Here is a 16,570-nt window from a genome sequence, read left to right as displayed (position 1 = left end):
CCATACATGCTTTAAAAATGAAGGGCAGGTTTCAGTTCAAAGACTTTTGATGGCGGTGAAAGCTTGAAATGCAGATACCAGCACTGAGTACCTAGGATGAGCTACGCTTTCAACCTCCTGCAGTCAGGGCTGAGGCTTTAGTATAATCCAGCTTTACAATGCAGACTGCACCAAGCACAACACTTAGCAAGGGTCCTCCATGTGGGTTTCATTTGTATGGGGATGGCTATCTCAAGGCACACTAAGAAATGATTCCATTTGCCTTTCATGTTTGAAGAAGCAATTTCTGTTTATAAGGAAAACCATGCAAATTCTCAATATAGCACAAAAGAAGCTGTGTGCTCTGTCAGGGAAATGCCTGGACATTCATTTCAAACTTCTCATCACACCCAAGCCCTGCCCTGAGCCAATACCAGATTCTCAGCCTCTCTAGAGTTCATAGGTGAGGGTTACATGTGTGTGAGCACACTCATCTGCATGTTTGCATACATGGGACAGTATCTACCTAAATTCACAAGGAGTCAGGACCAACTTCAGAAGCAGGGTACCCCGTAAGTCCCTGCTGCTTCTGCAAACAAGAAAGTGAAAGAGGCGTACGCCACAGAACCATTTCTTTAACAATCCACAGCGAATGTCTTACCATTCCCTAAACAGCCCTCCCAAATATCTTCAGACTTAAAGAATGAAAGTGATAGAGAACTTCTGACTTCCCGAATTTTAGAGTAATATGGACGGGTGCACTAATATGGACGGGTGCGCTTTACATTCTGATAAGCAGAAAGACAGAGGATGCCAATCAATCCTCTCTCTCAGACAGGACCACATGTGGACCATGACACGGAAGGGCAAGTGAGGACTTTGCCCAGCTCCTGCCCTCTGCTCTCACTTCACCAAGGATATCTCCAGATCAAACTAGATGGCCACACCCACAGGCACCCAGAGCTGTTCTTATAATAGGTTTTTATGTAGTACCCATACGAGATACTAGGGGTCCATCCTATATGCTCATACTTCATATCAAACAAAAATATCACAAAGCCATAGAAAAGCCAACCTTTTCATTCTCAGCCAATCAGAAGCAGGCAGTAACAGCTCACAGCGTGCCGAGGGGAAAGTAGGTTACAAAACCACTTTATACATCTCAGAGTAAAGAAACATGGTTTTACCCACCTGGGGTCTTTCTGAATGCTGTCGATGGATGGGGATCTGGCCAAGGTGCCTTCGGGTGGGAGGGCAGGGCCAGATTTGCTGTACGGAGAGTCAACGGAGGCACAATACTGCAGCTGTCGGTAGGGGTCTGCGTAGTTGGAGGCTGGGCCCGCAGCATAGCTGGCCCTCTGGAAGGTGGCTGCGGCGGCATTCTGTGGCCCGTGTTGGCTGCCTGTGCGCTGCAAGGGGACGGAGTCGACACCAGGGGAGGACGGGGCTAGGACAGGAAAGTAGGGACAAAGTAAAAAATTGAGGACCTGCTCACAGAAACGGTTAACCAGGTCTAGGCAGGGGGGAACGTTACACACATAAGAAAAAAATAGGGGTTCGAAAGAATAAAACAAAATTAATCTGTCACAGGTGACCCAATGTAGTCAATGGTTATCTAGTCAAATGTCAATGCTCATGCTGTCTCAGAAGTAAGCTGAAAATAATGAGAGGGCACACACACCCGCTGAGTGTGCACTGCTAATCGACATCAAAGGGAAGGCACACACATCCCACACATGAACACTGTTCAAGATGAAAACCTGGGCTTGATGGGTGACTCTGCCTCAGTGTCTGCTTGGTGTGCATAAGGCCCTGGGTTTGCTCTCCAGCAGAGGTTACGCTAAAATCCAGTGGAGAATACTTTATAAGGAAGCTCAGACAATTAGCTCTTTATTGTTCTAGCAGAGAGCATTCAGAATGTGTTCAGATTAACTTTGTAAAGTTTGTAATAAATTTAGCAGTCAAGTCATTTTCCAGAGCAGAGGGAAGGGAAGGCAGAGTGTATAACTGGGGGTGGATGTGGAAAGAAGAGGGCTTGAGATGCATAATTAGTACCGCAGCATCCCGTGCTGGGCTCTTCTCCTTTCTGTAAAGTAAATCCCTAAAGGTTTCGTGTCCCTCTTTCTCAGAAAGCTGTGACAGGGACATATGCACTAGGGAGCCGGTAGATGTGGGGGGGGAGGAAGAAGCCATCCAGCAGCAAGGAGCTGATGCAGCTTTTCCTGGAGTCTTTGCACCGCTTCAACATGTCTAGGCTGCTTTGAGATTTCACACGAGTTACTAAAATCAGTTCCACTGTTTCCAAACCAAATCTCCATTTTCGTTTCTTTCCTGAGGTCTTTTTAAGATGATGTCGGGCCACTGTTTTTATCTGTCTCTCAAAAATATTTACATCGAATGTCAATTTGACAGATTAAAAGGGGAATATAATCTTTCCTATGTGTGGGAGGTGATGAGGTATTTGCTATTCTTGCCATTGTCAGCCACAATCACTATGAGCACATTCCCTTGGTGACATCATACAGACAATGAGTTATGTAAGTGCCTAGATATGGGATGCCACACCCAAGTGTGCTGTATGGAATTAGACTCCAGTTCTGAGACACAGCACAATTCTGAATTCCCAAGAATTAGGTTGTCATATTTTATTTTTGGCATCTTTTCTCATAAGGCCCATATACCAAATGAGACATAAAGGTGATTATGTCACATCAAAAAAACAATTGCTAAGAGCACTTTAGGAATTCTGTCAAAATAACAAATGTTCAAATGAACGGAGATGAGATTCTCCTGTTGAGGTAAGGATTTGAACCCATGACTTCAGTGTGAGGCCAGGATTTGAACCCATGACTTCAGTGTGAGGTCAGAATTTGAACCCATGACTTCAGTGTGAGATTAGGATTTGAACCCATGATTTCGGTGTGAGGTCAGGATTTGAACCCATGACTTCAGTGTGAGGTCAGGGTTTGAACCCATGACTTCAATGTGAGGTCAGGATTTGAACTCATGACTTCAGTGTGAGGTCAGGGTTTGAACCCATGACTTTAGGATTTTACTTTTCTAATCAATTTTCCATCCTTTATGATAACAATGGGCAAACATTTTAGGAAAACAAGTATAAATGACAATGAAAACTACTGTTTTCAGTGATGGAGAAAAGGCACCCACACTCCCTAAGAGGCAGTATGCTACAGTGATTGCTAGACACGGCTTTTCAACTGCATTTGACTGAAGTTGTGGCAGGCGCCCATTCTCAATCTCCATCAAGATATAAATGCCATAAAAAAATTTAAAATAGCATTAACAATACCCTGTACACTATAATTAAACCACACTAAAATCTAGATAAGAACACAGACACAAAACCTCATTTCCATCGAGATTTATGATAAGCTAGTAAGAAAATCAAGGGCAAAAGAAGAAACTTATTATACTGCCTCATTTTCATAGAGGTACACTCTTCATTCGGAAAACTAAACGCCAGTGTTTATTCTTACTGAAAATTATTTGCAGGCAAAAAATAAATTCTTTTCTAAGCATATAGTTGCCGTTAATCCTGGTGACTCACAAAAGAAAGCACGGATAGTAGAGACCAAGAAATAATATTGCAATGTAGAGAAGCCATTTTGGTGGCCGGGAGACAATCAGTTGGTAACCATGTGCTAGTTGTGAAGTAGGAGAATCTGAGTTGGGTTCCTGGACATGGTGGAGGCTACTTGCCAGTCCCACGCTGAAATACAGAAACAAATGAATCCCTGGGGCTCCCAGGACTGCCAGTCAGGGCTAATTGGTGAGCTCCAGACCTTGTCCCAAAGGCAATCAACACATAAGCTTGTTTTCTAAACCTACATGTACCTGCTCACACACCAGATACACACGTCTTCCTGCATACACATGAACATGCATGTCCAAACTCATATATCACACGCCCACAAGGCCACTTTCATGTTAAGATAGTTAAGAAGAACAAAATGACTGTCCCCTAGTATGTCTGAAGATACCAAGTTAAAGCAGAAAAGGGAAGGGTTTTGGGGAAAGACAGATGAGTAATGGCCCCAGACCTGTGAAGAATGGGAGGGAACAGGCTCAGAGTGTGCAGTAGTGTGAAATTCTATTATGGCAAACCAGGAAGGCCCAGAGGTATGAGGAAGGAGTGATGGAGACCCAAGTCCCTACTTGGTTTGGTATTTTGTTTAGATTAATTTTATTATTTTTGTGTATATGAATGTTTTGCCTGCATGTCTATCTGTGCAATATATGGGTGCCTGGTCCCTGCATATGGCAGGAGAGGCCAGCAGATACCTTGGGACTGGATATATAGGCGGTTGTGAGCCACTGTGTGAAGTGACAGGTCCTGGGCAAGAGGGACAAGAGCTTTTAACCCCTGAGATAACTCTCCAGGCCCCTGCTAGGTTTTCATTGTGGTCTTTGACAGGGAAGGACCATATAGCTCATTGGGTGACTGGTGTCAGAAGTCAGATCTGGACTTCTGCTCATCGTTGTCTCCTGGACAAGGTAGTGGTTTCTTCAAAGATGAGACTGGAGTTAACAGGAGGGAGCAGATGGTCTCCTGGGATTATTGTTTTGTTTAATGCAGGAAAAGCATCTGATATATAATACCCAGAAAATGGTATACTAATGAGCAGTCCACAACCAATGCTGAAATCCACAGCACCACACAAAGGAGCTGTGCAAGGGGTCTCAAGGGGAAAGGTCCCTTGCGCTGGGCATCAGAGGCTCCTGCATCACTGTATCAAGTCACGCTTTCTCAACTACCTGTTAAAGGAGAAGCATGGCAGCTTTACCTTACAGAGGGAAAACTGAGGCTTGGAGAGATGAAGCTGTCTATCAGCGTTGTCTCTAATGGAAAACGAATTTAAGCCCCTGTAGCTAGTCTCTGGATGTTATGCTCATAACCAATTCCTAGACTAGACTGAGACAAATACTTGTGAGTTACTTAGAATGAGTAAATTTTAAATAATGGCAAAGAGATTAGAATGAGAGGGAATGTTGACTAAAGGTAGAGAAAAGAGATGGGTTAATCACAAGAATCAAACACCTGAATATCAATCACACTGAGAAATTATGATAGATTGGTGTGTGAACTAGTTCATGTTATTTTTATAAAATTGATATTAAAAGGATATGTAGAAAAGTTATATAAAAATATTCCAAGCATCTGACTTTTTCTGATGTGAAGAAGTAACATGTAAGAATGAATATAGTTGTCTTAAGTTTAAAGTGTCTAGATTCTGGGTCTCATCAACGGTCTTACTGTGTTAGGCTATGGTGGTGTGAGCTATAAAATCTGAGATGGATAAGCAACTCGGCAAAGTCCTCATTTTTTTAAAATCATAATGACTTTGAAATTAGGAATTTTGACATTGATAAGTTGCTCCCCTGAAGTATCACCCATGAAAATGGAGAAAAAGAGGGAGAGAGAGAGAGAGAGAGAGAGAGAGAGAGAGAGAGAGAGAGAGAGAGAGCAAGCAAGCACATGTTTGCATGTGAAGGCCAGAGATCAACCTTCCGTGTCTTTCCTCAGGAACAGGCATCCTCACTTAGACTTTATTTGGCAGGGATCTCTCATAGGACACAGGACTGAGTGATCCAGCATGGTTGGTTGGTTACTGAGCTTCTGGGATCCTACTTTCTCTGCCGGCCCAGTGCTTGAATAGGAGTTACACAGCACCAACTAGCCTTTTCCCTATGGGATACAGGGACTCAATCTCAGGTCCTCTTGCTTAGACAACGAGTACTTTACCTACTGCGCTATCCAGGAAGACCTTAATGCATATTTAAATCTCTGTGTAGCTCCCAGTGAGAGAGTTTCAAGATAAAAATTCATAATTTAAATTTCTACTGTTAAATTAAAATCTATACTATTAAATTAGAATGACATAGCTAAAATATATAGCATCTATCAGTGCCAAAAGAGCTGATACATAATTATATAATCATATATATCTGATATATAATCATATATAATCACATTATATACGATAAATATAAAGAACACATCCTATGACTGTGGAGAACAAACTATGTGAGAAGCTATAACCCCCAGCAATGCAATGGTGAAATTCCTTATATTTAAGGAAAATGTGTTAAATATTATCCCATAGGATCACAGACTCACAGTATATTTTAGATATTGGGTACACAGAGAACACTGAGTGAATGGACAGTTGTAGTCATATTAGAGAAAGTGAAATTGGTTGGGGATAGTGATTGACAACTCTGCTCTTATACCCAGAAGGCTGAAGCAGGAGGATTGTGAGTTTAAGCCCTACCCTTGTCTATACTGGGAGTCTGAAGTCATTCTGGGCTATGGAGCAAAACCTTGACTCAGAAAAATAAGTGTCACAACTGGTATTTCATGGGGTGGAATGGCTGGTAATGAGAATAGACTGTAAGAGTCAAAGTTCAATAATACCCTCTCGGGCTTGCCAAGATATTTAGCTCTCTTTATATCTCTGACAAAGCAGACCTGTTTGTAAACATGGATAAATAACTACTGTTTCTCTATGAGAAGTCTTTCGTATAATTCACCTTCTCATTAATTTCTGCCATTAAACACTTTCTCCCATCTGAGTTCCAGAGCTTCAGGTAACTACATCCAACAGAACACCCTCCTGCCAGGCATCTGGAGGAGCTGGCACTTCATCAGCTCCACAAACATGTTCCTCTCCTCTCACCTCCTCTGCAAACAGCCCCCTTCCCCCCATGAGCCCTCAGGAATCCATGAACTGCATGGCCAGCCTCTCTGGGATTTAGCAAGCTGCACCTTCTGCAGTGGACTTGACACTTTGACAGACACCTGTGCCATTTGCTGAAATTATCTGTTTGTTTTCTGCAAAGCTACACAAATAAAACCTTGGTTTGTCAAAGCAAAATAGAGATGCTTTGTGTGCCACACTTGAGAGAGGAACAATGTATCCTTGTTAGTAAATCCAAATATTGCTTTGTGAATGATGGTTACTGAAAAGAAAAAGAAAAGAAGAAGAAGAAAATAAAATCCAGAAATCTGGGCTCATGGTAAAATACTGTTATGAGGAATAGAAAGTGGAGTTTAGCAAAGAATAAGAAAAAATTATCTTTTATGTTTGTTTGTCTTAACCCTTGATTATATATATTCATTTTACTTTACATGTATGAGTGTTTTTAACCCATGTATGTCTGTGTATCATGTAGGTCTCTAGTGGTGGCAGACGCCAGAAGAGTGCCTCAGGACTCCTGAAACTGGAGCCACAGATTGTTAGGTTGTTGCAAGTCACCGTTTAGATGCTGGTAGTGAACTGAGATTCCCTGAAAGAGTAGCCCACATTCTTAACCACTGAGCCATTTCTCCAGCCTCATGTTCTGACATGTATTTATATATACAGATAAAAACTATGAAAACACAACATATATTTACATGTGTTATCTAGATAATTCAATACAGAAGAAGCAAATAAGAAGGCAATTACGGGATTGTGCTTCTAATTAGAACATGAAGATCACCCAGTGATAGTGTGGCCAGAAGCTCTTTAAGTCTGACACTTGAGGAGTAAAAAAAAAAATCTTTGCCTCTTAATCTGAACTACTCTTGGCAAAGCTGTTATGGACTTGAACTGTGCCTTCCAGGTTTCTGCACTGGTTGAACTCAGTGATAATCAATGGGTAACTATTCAAGAATAAATACAACATGGTATTGTAACCTCCAATGTCATTATCACTTTAGAGAGAAGTGTTTCCAAGAGAGGGCCCACTCACAGTGGGATTCCTGTGACCAATGTTCGGGCTGTTTTTGCTGCTTCTATGAGAAGCAGAGTATTAGGGTCCCCTGAAATGTGTGAACAGATGTAGGGGTGCCAGAAGCATGAGTGAATATAACGTAAGTTTGAAAGAGAAAGGGGGACAAAGGTCTCTTTTAAACAGCTGACCAGTTTTGTTCTTTTTATATCACACAGACAATTAAAAAGAGTGTGTTAGACACAGTTGCTTTATTTCATGTGCTTGAAGGATTTGTCTTCACGTATGGTTGTGCACCACATGTATGTCTGGTGCCCAGAGGTTAGAAGAGGTGTTGGATGCTCTAGAACTGAAGTTACAGATGGCTGTGAGCTGCCATGTGGGTTTTGGAAGCTGAACCTAGGTTCTCTGCAAGAGCTACAAGTGCTCTAACCACTGAACATTCTCTCTAAGTTCAGCTCTAAGAATTCTTGTTTTTTTTTTTTTTCTTCAAACTACATATTTAAAATACAGATACCGATTAACAGAAAAGTAATTACTAGGACCTTTTCCAATATCCAGAAATGTCTACTCTTGCTTATCAGTCCTGGTAGCTATGTACAGTAGATTTCAGTAGCCTTGTAGAATTTGTTCTAATAATTAAAATGTGAACAAGTGAATAGACAAACTAGAAAGTGAATGAATCTACACTTAGCCTTTATATACATGATCTATATAATTTTATATGCATATTTAATGCTATACATATTTATTTCCTCTCATTTACACTGTGTGTGCTAGAATGGATTATAACATAGCCATGTGTTTTATACCCTAACCATATTTCAGTTCTGTGTGTAATGGTTCCCTGCCTAGAAGTGAGGAAAGCATAGTAAACAATATTATCACCATGCAGACTTTGCTTTTGTGCAGATGTCATGTGATTACCTGATTTACAGCGAACAACAACCTGTGTGAATCGCGCCATTCCTCCATGCCAGCTCTTCATGCCACAGAGGAGACGGTGGAAACAGAGCATGTAAAACAGGGACTAAACCCCAGGCTGACTGACCTTTCTCTGCCTGATTCAACCCATTTGGTCTGCTGGATACTAGATATTAGTGTGTGCCCAGAAAATACAGCCTGCATGCTTTTAAAGACAATATGCTTTGCAGAGAATCCAAATAAGATTAAGATGGAAAGTGATATACAGTATGTCTGGATAAACCTTTATGACCTAAATGAAATACTCTAAATGGGCATTTAAATACTCATCATTAAATGTTCACTGCAAAAAAAATGTGCTAAAGTTTGTTTTCAAGTGAAAATTGAATGGGCCTGAAGATTTTTGATAGTATTTTCCATGACATCGAACAGGGTATAGTTGGGTGTGGAAATGTTAACATATACACAGTGGGTGTGAGGGTCATGTCTACTACCTAGGTTGACACAAAGGGGTTGAGCAGGGATGTGAATCGATTTCCTTGCTGCCCAGTGCTAGAAAGTTAGAGTTGATCCTTCATTAGATGACTTCACAGGAGTCTCAAATGTGGAGCTAGGTCTGCCTCTAAAACCTAGGTGCATGCAGAACAGATTCTCCATGATCTTAAGCGCTGATTGACTATACATCAAGGATGGTCTTGTGACGTAAAGGTATGTTATATTCTCTATGCACACAAGCATATGTGCTTGCTGAACAAGAAGTTCAAGGAGAGATTATGTGAAACCTTAACTACCCAAGCAAAGTCTCTTAGGTGACTGAGAACCTGAGGCAAGGAAGGAGCCTGGAATCTGGTAGACTTGGGGCCACACGTGTTTTGATCATTTTGTATTGTTATCAAACAAACATGTCCTCTTCAAATGTATGCCATGCTCTGATATTGAGCAATTCATTTGTCTACAATTGTGAAACACAGCCAAGAATTGGAATGGCCAAAAAAATTAATTCTAGAGCTTTTTAACCATTTGAATTGATAGAGAATGTCTTGAACGGAGAGCAGAAGCTGCCAATCTTTAATTATGGGTCCACAGAGGCACATCTTCTGCAGACATCTTAATTGTTCTTGTGTTCCAAGTTCTGGCACTGTTAAACCTTTATGTGAACATCATACATGACGTTACAGTCACTGTTCAGTTGACACATCATCCTTGGCTCTATTCTTTCCAGTACTGCTCTGTCTTCTGATATGATGCAAGTCTGAATAGAGCTATCCTCAAGATAATACTATGAACCTTCCTGGACAAGGCTGACTTTATTACTTGCCAGTATGCAACCCTCTTTACTTGGCATCTCACCACCCACATTTGTAGGTCCTCAAGGAAAGGAAAGGCTCTCATGGATGGGGATGGGATACTACTCTCTGGCAGCCTAGTTGGCTCAGAGACACTGCTGCCTCCAAAAACTGTAGCTTCTGTACTTCTGGAGTACCATGCCGGTGTCTGCCTATCACTGCTGTCTTTAGGTAAGGGGATGGATAATGGGTTTTCTTCGTGTATCTCTAGTTATAGCACATCTGGGACCAGTGATGCATCCAAGGTCATCCTTAAAGCCTGAAGCCTTCTACTAGATTGCAAAAAGGAGTGGGCTCTGCCCTGCAGTGCCTTGGTGTTCCTGGGAAAGACAGTGCTGGAGCTGAATCTGTATAGGGGTTGGTGGAGGATTCCTCAGAGCATGTCCTCTGGTATGGCTTTAATGCACTGTGTTTGGCTCTGTAGAATCTAAACAATGGCTGTGTGAAAAGTGAACTGTCATGGGTTTCACCATCCATAAGCTCACAGTGGAGGTGAGATGAAGAGAGGGACTTGGGCTTTCTGATGCTTCAGCATGGACCTCTTTATGAGGTCAGTCACATGAGCGTTGGATAGCCCATGCATGGCTCAGGAGTCCGGGAACAATCTGAATACATGAAAGTAGAAAGGTGGCACTGTCTAAGCTGGTATCTGAGACAGTCCCCATATAAAAGCAACTCACATGGATGACTTCCATGTGGAAGGGGGAAAGAGAGGAAGGAGGTTGGAAAGAACAGAAAAAATGGTAGTGATGAATGGGGACAAGAAACTCCCAAGACATCCCTGTGATTGCAACATCTGTAGAGCCTTAACCCCAGTGTCTGAGACACCCCTGTGATGGAGATGTCTGTAGAGCCCTAACAAGCTTTACCACCAATGTTCAAGACATCTTTGTGATGGAGATATCTATAAAGCCTTAATGTGCATTGCCTTCAATGGCTATTGGAAATCTGCTGTTACTTGATTGTGCAGTTATCTCCCTACCAACCTCTCTGTTTAAGAGTGGCTTATTATTCACATTAGCTGTAGGCAGGCACCACTGTGGCCCTCAAATGAGGTCAGCATATAAGAGGGAAGGGCGTGGAGACAGTTGCCATGGACTTAGTATGATGCTTAGGAGAGCCAGGAGGTTGAAAACACATCCGTAACGTTGACCTTTCTGACACTCCCATCCTCAGTTAGACACTTTCTTCTTCTGCGTTTAGGCAGCTGTGTGAAATGAAATGTGCTCACGCAGTATCCTGTAAGCCATGCTGGATAAGCCAGTGTATCCAGCAAACAGTGGATCTTAGCAGACACAGCTTTAATAACGGAATGTCCAAAGCCATTAAGCTCCATGGGTGAAAATAAATCTGTTTTGTTTTCAAATGGTATTTAGAAACATGAGGTCAAACAAGACCAGGATCTAGGATAAGGCAGCTTGGGTGTGACTTTTCAAAGACTGGCTCCAAGCAACCTATGTGACTTCGGATGCCACATCTTCATGTCTGCCTTATGATGTAGGGGATGTGCCTTAAAATGTAGCCCAGCCACAGGACTAGTAAATATATTAAATGTACTAAAGAATGTCCCTGAAAGTATCCATGTGTTCTCTGTTGTTCTTAAGACCCCAACTTTGGCTGGGCAGTGGTGGCACATGCCTTTAATCCCAGCACTTGGAAGGCAGAGGCACGTGGATTTCTGAGTTCGAGGCCAGCCTGGTCTACAGAGTGAATTCCAGGACAGCCATGGCTACACAGAGAAACCCTGTTTCAAAACAAAAACAAAACAACAAAAAAGATCCCAACCTTGGTTCTTCCCTAATTATGGAGTCACCTTTCCCTCATCCGCATTTCCAAGTGTGGGTGTAGTGAAAGAGACGGATCAGATTTCTGTTTCACTACAGCACTGTCTGAAATATTTCGGGGACAGAACTGAATGAGCTACAGCAGGTTCCCTGTCACTGAAAGGCAGCAAGGTAAGCCAGCATGCTCATGATGCCTCTGCCATCAATCAGAGCCAACAATGGGGGACAGAAGTATCTCTAACCTACAGGCCTCATTAGAACGTGACCTCTTCTCCCAAGGTTCGTTATTCTAGCCTTGGATGTACAAAACAGGAGACATGAATAAAACAACCTCAGATACAAAGAAGCAATCTAGGTATATTTTGTTATGACTATTTGGTAATCATTTTAACCCCTACTTTTAATAACTTCCAGTTTGGGGTATATGCTGTAGTAGATATAGATTATTATTATTATTATTATTATTGTTTTGTTGCTGTTGTTGTTGTTGTTGATGCTGTTGTTATTGTTATTATTATTATTTTCTTTTTTTTCACTTCCAAAGCAAGTTTATTTTTTTTAATTAGGTATTTTCTTCATTTACATTTCCAATGCTATCCCAAAAGTCCCCCCATACCCTCGCCCCCCACTTTCCTCCCCCCCACTCCCACTTCTTGGCCCTGGCGTTCCCCTGTACTGAGGCATATAAAGTTTGCAAGTCCAATGGGCCTCTCTTTCCAATGATGGCCGACTAGGCCATCTTCTGATACATATGCAGCTAGAGACAAGAGCTCCGGGGTTCTGGTTAGTTCATATTGTTGTTCCACCTATAGGGTTGCAGACCCCTTTAGCTCCTTGGTTACTTTCTCTAGCTCCTCCCTTGGGGGCCCTGTGATCCATCCAATAGCTGACTGTGAGCATCCACTTCTGTGTTTGCTAGGCCCCGGCATAGCCTCACAAGAAACAGCTATATCAGGGTCCTTTCAGCAAAATCTTGCTAGTGTATGCAATGGTGCTAGCGTTTGGAGGCTGATTATGGGATGGATCCCCAGGTATGGCAGACTCTAGATGGTCCATCCTTTGGTCTCAGCTCCAAACTTTGTCTCTGCAACTCCTTCCATGGGTGTTTTGTTCCCAATTCTAAGAAGGGGCAAAGTGTCCACTTCCAGTTTGGGGTATATGCTGTAGTAGATATAGTTGTTTATTATTATTATTAATTATTATTATTGTTGTTATTATTATTTTTGAGACAGGGTTTCTCTGTATAGCCCTGGCTGTCCTGGAAATCACTTTGTAGACCAGGCTGGCATTGAACTCAGAAATCTGCCTGTCTCTGCCTCCTGAGTGCTGGGATTAAAGGCGTGCACAACCATGCCCGGCTTATTATTATTATTATTATTATTATTATTATTATATGCTTCTGGTATTTAGTAAAATATATATGTATACCAAAGACATCATTTTAGACATTCAGGCTCTAGAGCAGGGGCAGGATTGGTGGGGACATCCGCTTGGAGACAGGGGAGGAGGAACGGGATGTTGAAGGGCAGAACAGGAGGGGGATAATGGCTAGACTGTAAAAAAAAGATTAAAGATAATAAAAAAATAGAAAAGTAACTGATCACAATCGCTTCCTCTTAAGTGTGAAGACCTTCTACTGCTTAGAATGTGAACTAGGTACATGGCAGTTTTTATTGTAGCTATTTTTTTTTTGTAACTAATTTTCCAAGTGTTCACTAACAAAATATAATTTTAAAGGCATATATAGAAACAAGGGGCTTAATAAACTTCTTTTTGTTTTACTTTTTTATTCAAATTAAGTGTTTTTCACAAGTGGCATACGTGAAAATAAAATTATCTTAATTGATAATTTGCAATAAATAAATAAATAAATACTCAAGTGGCCCGACTCCAGAGAGCAGCAGATGTGACAGGCTGAGGGTGAGAGATCTGACAAGCGTAAATCAGTATACTTTCTTATCTAAATCTAAATATATGTTATTAATATTGAATGCCATTTACAATGTCACAAGGAGAGCATTGAGCCTTTCCTCTTGCGATGCCGTGGAAGAGTAGAATGTAGATTTCCATAATCAACTACAAGACTCGCTTCCCCTGCCTTCAAAACATGTTATTCAGCATCTCATGTAGTTTAACAAAATCACTGCACTGCACTTGGTGATTAGCTCAAGCTACAGTTTGCTGAGGTTACAGAGATCTACGCTAAGCTTGTGAACAAAAGGATGGCAGTCCCTCGCCTCGGGTGCGGTTAGCAGCATGTACTGCAGTGAAGGGGTAAGCTTTACCAGCAGGAAACCAACAGATCCATTTCTGCCTCTTACCTGACTGGGTGAGGTTTTACCAGGAATGCCCCTATCAACATGTGTCTAATTTTTCTGTATTTACTATTAAGGTCAGTGTCACTAGCAACATAATCACAACTTCAGACTATTTTATGAATGACTACAGGTCATAGGAAACACGTTACCTTCTCCGTGTGTCCTGTGATTAGGTACAACTTGAAAAAAAATACATATTTAATCCTGGAGAGCTACACCATTGATTGAGGGAGGTCTCAAGAATTATCAAGTTTGGACATTTAAATAACCACTATGGATGTTCTAGCCTATTAGTGTGTATGCCACACATCTAAGTCCATCTTTCAAAATATGTCACATTTTTAACAAATATTTTGATCCTGAAGCTTGCTAAAAGGTAGACTACATCATTAAAAATGACTTACCGTAATAATACGTCTACATTTTATCACAGAGGTACTGATTGCTTTTTTGGAGTACTTATAGTCATCAAACAAACTACTGAAGTGACTGAAACCATCAGTCATGTTTCTGTGTTTTTCTATTTGATAAAGTAACTCTACAATTCTCTTTGTATTTTCACCACTTAGACCATAACTAGGTAGCTAAGTTGGAGTCAACAATCTTCTTTCAGACATCATCAAAGATACTGATGATAGAAACAGGCCGGAAAGCGTGACTAGAAACACACACACACAGACTCACAGACACACACAGACACACACAGACTCACAGACACAGACACACACACAGACACACAGACATACATACACACACACACACACACACACACACACACACATCTTTCATTGAGGAACAATGGTTTCATTTCCAAGGAGGCCCATGCCCCCCACGCCCATGTTCAAGCCTGAATGTGTTCCCAATACATACCTGTGCTCGTGCGGAAGGTTCCGGTGTGTGCTGGCGGCAGAGGCTCCCCCTGGCTCTGGCTGAGACTCCTCATAGGGGGCTTCTGATAGACACGGTCTTCATAGATGGGGTCTATGTGGTGCTCTGGGGACTGCAGGGCCCGCAGCTCAGGGGCCAGGTGCCCATGCTGGCTGCTATACGATGCCCGGGATCCAGCTGGAATTAAATGAACATGGGAACATTAAAACTCAGCCAACATCTGAACAGTATTGTATCCAAGAATTTGTGAATGGAAGGGTATAGAGATCGAAATCTCCAAAAACCCCAAATGAAGAATATCAAATGGTAGCAACACGCCAGGTTAATCTGCTTATCACCCTGTCCAGCTGCCTTGCTCTGTTCCCAGAGCCAGTGTCACTGGATGGATGTTGGGGTTTCTCAAATAAATCCACAACAAACAGTACCACTGGAAAAAAAATATTTTTTTTACATGCCTAATGAACGTAACTTGCCTCTTTACCAGACAGATCTGAGGCAGACAGACAACCTTCAAAGTCCATTTCCATTTAGCACTACAGAAATTATTCTAAATGGTGAGCAAATGAATACGCTCCAGTTCACTCCTGATATTCACTCCCGAAAACTGAACCGGAAATTGCTGCTATCAGCAGGTTTTGCCCTGGACAATGAGTAAGTAAAGTGACCGAAAGTGGCCGTTATTCCTGCGAGAAGCAGATATTTAAGGATAAGGTGGCTGTGTCCTGTTTCCCTTTCCTCTGGCTAACCAACTGAAGCATTTACATTTATTCTACCTCCCTCTGGATATGTACAAATGCTTGTCACTAACTGGCTTATGTATCCATTATAAGTGGTTTGGCTTTCTGGCATTTGTGAATCCTTATTTGCAGGCACTCCCTTGCATAGCCTGGAAAAAGTGTCCCTGTGGAGCAACAGAACAGAACAGTAGACCCTGAGGTAGTTTCTTAAAGACAGAGGCCTGCCACACCAGGAAATGAGCTTACACTGGTTGCGGTGGCTGCTGATAATGAGACACTGATTTACATCCAAACCAAAAGAAGAAATATCAGGGCAATAGAGTTATTAGATTGTCTTGGGGCAACAAGGGGGGTGCCATGTATTTATGGTCAGCAGAGGGTGCCCATCAGAACCAGAGGAACCTACACTGTGTTACAAGGATGGCCTAACATTCACCCACACACCCCACACTGACACCAACCAGCCATCTTGGGAATTAATTATAAACCGTCTTTCAACAGCCCCGGTTTGGTGCTCATGAAGAAGGGTCTGGGGGATGCATTGGAAGGATTGGAGGGAGGAAGGGGAAGGGGGAGATGATGTCATTATATTTTCATTTCAATAAATAAATAAATAAATAAAAATGAAAGCACTGGGTTCCTTTCAGGAGGGAAGGATCAGGGGCAGGCGAGCTCTTTCCCTTTGTTGATCATTAAATAATCTCAGATTTAGATATGAGTTGTGATGAATGACAGATTGGAAGTAACTGGTTTGCATAATTAGGTTCACTGCATCTGATTTTTCCGAATGCCAGCACACACACACACACACACACACACACACACACACACACACACCTCGCCCCTTCCCTCACACACAC

At 42.0% G+C, this 16,570-nt stretch overlaps 1 protein-coding gene across 7 annotated transcripts in view; it reads right to left on the bottom strand.

Moving 5' to 3' along the window:
- Ctnnd2 (catenin delta 2) overlaps positions 1 to 16,570 on the bottom strand; it is a 793,031-nt gene that overhangs the window by 309,978 nt on the left and 466,483 nt on the right. For all 7 annotated transcript variants that reach the window (XM_021182850.2, XM_021182851.2, XM_029469855.1 and 4 more), the window contains 2 exons: positions 14,956 to 15,150; positions 1,171 to 1,426 (listed from right to left, as the gene is read on the bottom strand). In XM_021182850.2, the coding sequence (XP_021038509.1) occupies positions 1,171 to 1,426; positions 14,956 to 15,150 (451 nt within the window). The remainder of the gene's footprint in view (positions 1 to 1,170; positions 1,427 to 14,955; positions 15,151 to 16,570) is intronic.

The sequence above is a fragment of the Mus caroli genome, chromosome 15, assembly GCF_900094665.2.
Source record: "Mus caroli chromosome 15, CAROLI_EIJ_v1.1, whole genome shotgun sequence".
In the NCBI taxonomy this organism is placed as follows: Eukaryota; Metazoa; Chordata; class Mammalia; order Rodentia; family Muridae; genus Mus; species Mus caroli.
This window is presented reverse-complemented; position numbering and strand designations above follow the sequence as displayed.